Source organism: Otolemur garnettii, unplaced genomic scaffold (genome assembly GCF_000181295.1).
Source record: "Otolemur garnettii isolate 467f Iridium unplaced genomic scaffold, OtoGar3 scaffold00082, whole genome shotgun sequence".
Lineage (NCBI taxonomy): Eukaryota > Metazoa > Chordata > Mammalia > Primates > Galagidae > Otolemur > Otolemur garnettii.
This window is the reverse complement of record NW_003852477.1, coordinates 7,047,630-7,056,203: the sequence shown is the minus strand read 5'-3', so window position 1 is coordinate 7,056,203 and position 8,574 is coordinate 7,047,630. Positions and strand designations below refer to the sequence as shown.

General features: G+C 38.5%; 1 protein-coding gene across 1 annotated transcript in view; it reads left to right on the top strand.

Moving 5' to 3' along the window:
- The window catches only part of LZTFL1 (leucine zipper transcription factor like 1), a 12,191-nt gene extending 3,849 nt beyond the window's left edge, over nt 1-8,342 (top strand). Inside the window, exons 3-9 of the mRNA XM_012808013.1 lie at nt 610-670; nt 1,420-1,488; nt 2,947-3,012; nt 3,099-3,176; nt 5,252-5,428; nt 6,836-6,939; nt 7,978-8,342. Coding sequence (XP_012663467.1) covers nt 610-670; nt 1,420-1,488; nt 2,947-3,012; nt 3,099-3,176; nt 5,252-5,428; nt 6,836-6,939; nt 7,978-7,996 — 574 coding nt within the window. The 3' untranslated portion in view covers nt 7,997-8,342. The remainder of the gene's footprint in view (nt 1-609; nt 671-1,419; nt 1,489-2,946; nt 3,013-3,098; nt 3,177-5,251; nt 5,429-6,835; nt 6,940-7,977) is intronic.
- The last annotated feature ends 232 nt before the right edge of the window (nt 8,343-8,574 follow it).

The window sequence follows — 8,574 nt, the reverse complement described above, 5'->3', positions numbered from 1 at the left end:
CGTGGAAAGCTCTGGACAAAGCTGAGAACAGCCGAGGGACAGGAAAGGGAAACCACTTAACCTCTGCAAATGTTAGTAGAGGACTGGTTAAGGACCTTAAAAGAGTGGTCACTGTCATTCGCTTCCATTTACCTTTGCAAATCATCAGGCAGCTCCCCCCACATTTTTGGGAATATGTAACACTCTTTCTCTGTAGATAGTGTGGGCTATCCCATTTTTCTAAGGCTACTCTATTAAAAATCGGTTTGTCTTTCTTGAACATCCATTAGTTAACAATATATTAAATAATAGAATAATCTTATAGCATCTCAAGAGTTGACTAAAAATTTCACTGTTATCTGTATTAACGTTGTAGTTTATTTCTAGCAATATATATTGTATATATTGTACACTAAGTAGGCACAAAATACTAGGTGATGTGGAGAGTTAAATTTGAGTCCATGTGATTTAGATTTTCAGCCACCGGTGATGAAATATTTTGGTGTGGTCAGGTTTTACCCATCTTCTTCCATTCTCTCTGCACATAGCCAGTACCAATGATTTTATTCTTGTCTGTGATATAATTCTATTTTAGATGAATGATCTTTTATATTTGCTTTTATTTTCAAGAGAATTATTAGAACAAGTTGCAGAATTTGAAAAAGCAGAATTTATATCTTCAAATAAAAAGGTAATTTGGGGGTTATTCTAAATCTGTATCTTAACAATACCAGAAGTTACCCACTTCTCTTTCTAATCATTCTTCTTATTTGCAGTGACCACTTGCCGTTCCGTTTTATAGATGCACCCTAAATATTTCTTATTGTTGGATAAACACTGCTAAGATGAATCCATGTAGATACTCATATAAAACATTTTCCATTTATTCCTTTGTAACATATTTCTAGCCAAGAAATTATTGAGTCATCATGGATTCTTTTGTTTTTAATATTACTAAAGTGTCAGAACATTTTGTGCCAAGTTTTTCTTCTTCTCTAGTGCACTTGCCTAAGTCCTTGTCTATCTTGTAGTTTTTCACAGAGTCTAAGGTTCAGCCAGAAATCTCTGTTTCAGCTCCCACAGATTAAAATCCTAGTGTCTAAACACTAAGATTTATATCAGGTCTGGCTGTAGCTCCTTCCTTCCTTCCCTCTCTTCTTCCTTCATTTCCCTTGCTTCTACCTTTTTTTTTTTTTACAAGATACAGGAAGGATAGGTCTCATTTTTATCTCTAACATGTATTGGGCAGGACACATCCTAGGCACTGGGTTATAACAGAGAATAAAACCAACAAAAATCCTTATGCCCATGTAACTGACATCCCAGTGGATATGTTTACATACCCATATGGTGTCTTGCACTTAGAAAGCACAAGTGTTCAATGATTCTACATACATTTTTCCTATGGTGAGTTCAGCTTGGTTTCTTTTTTTTTTTCAGCCTATCATAGAGAGCATAAAGCCAAAACTTGTTCCACTTAACGAAGGTGGAACAGAACTCCTAAACAAGGTAATATCGTCATTTTGAGAAATGGGAAACCTCTAACTCTGTCTTTTCATTTCTGAACAACTTTAGAGTAGTGGAACAGAGATGAAAGGAGGTTAATTCAGGCTTTGGTCCACTGAAGGTAGTCAGTCTATCACAGTAGCCAGTGGTTCCCAGTGGGCCAGAAGAGGGCATACTTGTCTAGACTCGGAAACAGTTCTTGATTGCAACACCTTTCAAGGTCAGGTGAAATGCATGCAGTTTTGCACGGTGTTTATTATTGGTGGACATTTGCCTCCAATGAATGCAGTTTTGCACAGTGTTTATTATTGGTGGACATTTAAAGTTTGTGATCTATCATAACAAAAAAGGGGATTTTTAAAAAGAAGTTTATAGACATTATTTATTGGTACATGTTAAGTATACTCTATCTGAAATGCTTGGGACCTGAATTGTTTGGAATTTCAGATTTGGGAAGGTTTGTATTAGGTGTGCCTGACTGAGTATCAGATTTTGGACTTCAGACTTTTGGATTTGGTATGCACAACCTATATACAATAAATATTTTTTATAACTCCTGTATTCTCAATATCATGCTAGATGTTGTTAGAGATAAAAAGCAGTATAATACCTGGTCTCTTGCTCTCAAAAATATAGTAGTTTTATTGGGAAGGTAGAACTAATATTCTAAAAACAGATGCAGGAGAATACTCTCGTATGTGTTACCATCGTCATGGGGTAGCTGAGAAGACACAGTTCTATCTGGATGAGAGTGTGTGAGAACAAGCCCCTGGGTAAGGTAGTGCCCAGGTAGGGCCTTGAAGGGTGAAGACAGATTGAATTGTCAAAGGAAAGGAAACGTTAGACAAGAGGACAGAATGGGCAGTGGTCAGAGGCAGAAGACTGGCATGACTCAGAACAGATATAGTGCCCTCCGCCTGGGCTGGTATGTGTGTTGGAGCCCAGTGAAAAGTAAGACTGGATTGACAGGTGACTCTTGTGCCAGAGCTCCAGAAGAGCAAAGGCATTTGGCCTCAGCTCCGTCAGAACTATTTGGGGGCTTGAGCACAAGGTACTGAAAAAATGAGGATTATGTTTCCAGGGTAAGTGGCAGCAGTGTGCAGTGTCAGCTGAGAATAGACCCAAGAGTTGCAGGACCAGCTGGTGAGAGATGGCAGGGGAGGGAGTCTTTAGAAAAAGACTGAGAACACAAGGCTGAAGGAGGAACAGTGTGTCTGAGAACCTGAGAGAAAAGGAACTAGAAGTCTAGAGCCAAAGCTGGCTCATAGGTATTGAGGCTGGTAGACTGGGAAAGAATGGGATATTCGCCAAAATACTAATGGCACATTTTTGAACTATCATGTAATTCATCATCAATTAATTTATTGATTCATTTAAAAATCTAATTTTTAAATGAATCAATAATTTCAAATATCAAAAATACTTTGGTTAAAATAATAAGACCTTAATTTACTCACAAAGGAAATTTCAAGACTTCAAGAAGAGAATGAGAAATTGAAGTCAAGGTTGAAGACCATTGAAATACAGGTAACTGAGAAATCCTTTAACCAGATTATTAAAAGAATCACATACAGATTACATACTGAATGTGTTTTGTTTAAACATCATTACAGGCCACAAATGCATTGGATGAGAAGTCAAAACTAGAAAGAGCACTGCAAGATTTACAGCTTGATCAAGGAAATCAAAAGGTGAAGATAGTTTTAGCTCTCTTTTCGCATTTTCTGAGTAGAATGAAGTTATAAATTTTAAGTTTAAAATTAAGTCTTAGAAATTGTTCATTATACCCCAGTCCTGCTGCCCTCTGATTTAAATGCCACCATTGATGTGCATGGGGACATCCTTGCCCAGTAAAGGCCAGGTGAGAGCCAGTGCCCTCCCCTCCGCCCATCCTCCAGGGTGGAAGGGACGGATACACTGCTCACTCGCCAAACATGTCCTGGGATTTCCCCACCATGCAAGATATTCTTAAATTTACTTTTATGAAGTTTTCTCCCTTCCCCTTTTACTTTGACATCTGCTTACAGTGAAAGAAGGGAAATGATGAAAGGAAAAGTTTTAGTTAGTTGGAATTATATTAGACTAAACATGATGTCAGTTTGCCTCCAATGAATGACAAATGGAACGAATTTACTGCATACAAATCTTCAAATCCATCTCCACCTGGCAGCACTGTCCAGTACAGAGAGAGCTGGTGACGTCATCCTCCAGGCTGCCTGCGTGCATGTTGCTGTGCAGGCTGGGTAGAGCGTGTGTACAGTTTCGCCTCCTGTGGCTTTTCCATTGGGTGTGCTGTAATCCGTGTATGATTTCACGTGAATGAGACCATTTGGGTGACTTCACTGCAGCACTGGCTTTCCTAGTGGTGGTGCCATCATTGTAAAGTGTCTCCTGGACACTCCCAGGAATCTGCTTCATGGGGTTTTTGTTAAACTTCTTTCTGTGAAAATCAAACATACAAAAGTAGAGAGAACAGCATAACGAGCCCCGTCTACTCATTACTCATCTTTACTCGTCCTCGGTGCATGGCCAGTCTAGTTTCATCGGTGCCTTTCCTCTTCCCTCCGCCCGTGTTATTTAAACCTAATCTCAGATACTGCCCCTTTTTCATCTGTAGATATTTTTTAAGTTGGAAGATACTTCTTCTATGGCTAACAAAACCAAAGAAAAATATAATTTTCAACCATTATATGCCAAGGACCATAGATTTATAAAATAGAGCGGAATGACCCAGAAGGGTTTTATAATTTCTCAAAAGTAAAACAGTTGCACATTTTTGGATGATGAAATTGTTTTTAAAAAGCCGTTTTGGGTTTTGCTCCAATTTTGCTTTAAGATTTTAGACAAAAGCAAAATGGATATGTGCCTTCATAAGTTGCATTGAGATAAAATGTTTTTTTAAAGAGACCAGATTTCAAAAATGAGCAAGGATTTTTTTGTATTGTTGGAAGCACTGCTTCGTATTTACCACTTAGAGACCATTTTCCTGTCATATCAAAACAGCTCTTTTTTATCATGAATCTCATCCAGTCAAAAATGATATCCAGATAAAAATCCAGCTGTTATATTGTGCTGCAGTTGTCAGAGCATGAAAAATGTTCATTTTTTTTAATATAAACAACTCAAAAATCTTGTAAATTTAGAAAACCATATAATCAGCTATCATTGATTATGCTCTCATGTTTTTCTTATATGACTAAAACATATGTCTATTCAACTTTTGGTATACTGTATTATTATTTTTTCCCTCTATATCATTTTGAAAAATTTAAATTTTCTTTTTTTATTTTTTGCAGTTTTTGGCTGGGGCTGGGTTTGAACCCACCACCTCCAGCATATGGGGCTGGTGCCCTACTTTTCTGAGCCACAGGTGCCACCCAAAATTTAAAATTCTTTATCAGGATTCTTTTTTAACTTGGCTTTTCAAAATGAAACCTATCTGTCATGTCAACTCTGGCACACACAGTATTGTCAAATATAGAATCTCACCTCCCTCCATTCCTCTTGGAGTGGAATTCCAGCAGTTCACAAATCATATCTTACACATTTGGAATTTAGTAACCACTGAGTGTCTGCCATGTGCAAGATGCTATGCACCGGGGGCTGAGAACAGAGGTGCAGGCCTGAAAGGGCTGGCACTTACTCTGGCTGGTGAGGGAGGCTGGTGCACACACACATTTCTTTCATCTTCTGTGATATGGAATCTGAAAGAGTTGTGATTAGGATATCAACATGAAATTATATTCAGGCATTCATTTTTTCATAGGATTTTATAAATGCCCAAGACTTAAGTGACTTGGAAAACACAGTTGCTGCTTTAAAGAGTGAGTTTCAGAAGACACTTAATGACAAGACAGAAAACCAGAAGTCACTGGAGGAAAATCTAGCAACAGCCAAGCACGATCTGCTCAGGGTTCAGGAGCAGCTGAGAATGGCTGAAAAGGTCAGAAGACCGTGTTTGATGGATTTGTCTATTCCTGTCCAGTTAACTGCTGCACATGGTATAGAGGAACAAATGTGACTAAGATAAATGTTAGACAACTGCAAATTCAGATTACTTTTTCTTTTTTTTTTCTTTTTTTGAGACAAGAGTCTCACTACGTCACCCTCAGTAGAATGCCATGGTGTCACAGCTCACAGCAACCTCATACTCTTGGGCTTAAGTGATTCTCCTGCCTCAGCCTCCCAAGTAGCTGGGATTATAGGCCCTGCCACAACACCCAGCTATTTTTTTTTTATTGCAGTTGTCATTGTTGTTTAGCCAGCCCCACCACCCTCAGTGCATGTGGCCAGCGCTGTAACCACTGTGCTATGGGCGCCAAGCCAGATTACTTTTTCTTAATAGATCAGTCAACATATTTTCTAGAGATTGATATTTCTGGTCTCTGAGATTCTTCCATTTTTGGTATTAAAATATCTGTGATAATAAGAAATCTCCTCTCCTCCTGTGGGGTGGTGAAACATTCTGCTAGAGGCAGCTTACCTCCCACCCTGCATTCACCCGCCTGACTCTTCTGCTGCTGCTTCCTACAGCCTGCAAAGGGATGGGCGACTTCTCTTTTTTAAAGGATGTCTATGCCTTCTTCATAATTTTTATGTACTTGTATAGAGGTAGATTCTTCATTTTAGGGATGAGACTCTTAAGAATATGGAACTAGGTGGGCGCAGTGGCTCACTCCTGTAATCCTAGTACTTTGGGATGCTGAGATGGATGGATTGCTTGAGCTCAGGAGTTCAAGAGCAGCCTGAGTAAAAGCGAGACCCTGACTCTACTATTTCTTTCTGTTTTTAAATAGAAAAACTAACTGGGCATTGTGGCAGGTGCCTGTAGTCCCAATTACTTGGGAGGCTGAGGCAAGAGGATCACTTGAGCCCAAGAGACTGAAGTTGCTGTGAACTATGACACCACGGCACTCTACCTAGGGCAACTGTGTGAAACTGTGTCTCAAAAAACAAAAACAAACAAAAAATAATAATATGGAACTAAAATTTAATTAAATTAAAAATCTTCCTCCTAAAATACTTTGGGATTTGGAAAAAGATTGTGCTTATTTTACCTGAAAATTAGTTTAACATTTCAAGTAGATTTCCTATATATAGCACAAGTATGCTTGAGTTATTTGCTAACATTGTACTTTAGAAAGTGTTACTATTTTATTGGCTTCTCATTTCAAAGAATATGTTCTTAAAGTTTGGATAGTATTAACTGTATATATTTTTAAGGAAATTAGAAATAATATAAGAAAAATATTAGTAAAGCTAGAGCAAAAAATATATACTTTCCATCACATTTGTTCATTCTTTCCTTAACTTATTTTTTAGTAATGGGCTGACATTTTTCACTAAGCAGGAATTAGAGAAGAAATTTCAACAAACAGCAGCCTATCGAAACATGAAAGAGATTCTTACCAAGAAGAATGACCAAATCAAAGACCTGAGGAAAAGACTGGCAAAGTAAACCATGCTGTCCCTGCCGTGTGTTTTATCTCCCTGGGTTGATGTTTGTTCCGTACTACACTTAAGCTTGTGTCCGGAGCGGCCAGGCTGGTGGGTAGTTGTTTGATCATTAGTTCAGAGTCTTCATTTGGGGATAGCAGAGGAGCTTCAACTTGGTCTCGCCTCTAATGCCCCCCAGGGCTCCTTTTCAGGTGCAGTTAGGCTCACGCATGACTACAGTAAGCTACTCTTGCTGATGGATTCACTTAGCAGGATATTAGACAGGAAACGCAGCAAGCTACCAGGGCAACATTAGGCAGTTCTCCTCGCCCGAATCCTCACTGCAGTCTGAGAGCCGGTCTTACTGTGCCCTCAAGTGATGGTTTAGGTTGGAGAGAATGGAATCCATGCAGATGGGTGCCATAGCCAGCTTGGCTTAGAAGTCCATGCTGTATAAGCTCAGTATCTGTAACGGCAGTTACATGATACCTAGTTAGGGACGTGAACTACTGCATGAAGAGAACTCTAAAGTGTGGCTCCTACCACGTATGTATAGTTCATTCACACTCCTAGTGGCCCTGCTCCAGATGTAGTCCACTATTTGGAGTCATTTTTGTCGTCAGATGTTTTGTCTGGCAACTCAGGTGACATTTTGCCCTTATCAGAGTTCCAGGGGAACAGAGCTAGAAAGTGAATTCAAGAACAGATGTATCCTTAGAGAAGGGAGTTTGTTAACCTTTGTTCACATAGTCATAGCAACTGTTCTTATTGATCTGACGATTGAGACACTTATACGAAACTATCGCCAGTTTAAATGCCAAACAGAGACTCAGTGTCTTAGCAGTTATCTGGTCCATCTTCCCACCTGATGTAGAAATCCCTCCTGATTTCATCTTCGTAATACCTTGAATGTGGGTAACAATAATTGTAAGTGAGAAATGTAGCATTATTGGTTTGGTCACTGGAGATGCTTCAAGTAAACTCATTTGGTAATGACAATGACAACAACAATAACAAAGAGTATCCTGACATCATGCTTTTAATTCATATCTCCAGATATGAACCTGAAGATTAAAGTCTGAAGATGCCATCTGGAAGCTGCCACAACATGAACATAAATGTCTCTCACCTCAGGCATGTATTTCAAAGCATTCTGTCATATTCCCTCTCCTATTTTTCTAATATTTAGACTTTGCTTCTAATATTTAGAATTAGAATTTTTCTTTTCAGTTGTCTTAATTGAGAATAGAGAAAACCTGGTGATTCTGGCCAGTAGTCCTACACACCTGTCTGCCAAGTTCTCCAGCGTCCTAGTTGGAGGACGCTTAACAATAAAGAAGAGATTTTTAGAGTGGGAAGAAGAGTCTTATCCTTTTGCATTAGTATAAAGAATATATCTTTTTAGAAATGTTAAAGAAGCTTACAATGTCTGTACTTGTGTATTCCCCAAGGGTAAAAATAAATAATAATGTTATTAAAGAGAGTTAAAATATCTATCTTTTTTACTTTTAAAATTGAAATCTTACTATATCTGATTGTCAAAAATATGAATTCATTGGAAATGCAAATGCTGTCTACTAGGAGCAGCAATTTTGCCAATTATAGGAGAAATTAACAGTAGTGAATGTGAGGGTTCAGCTAACTTCTTTGGCT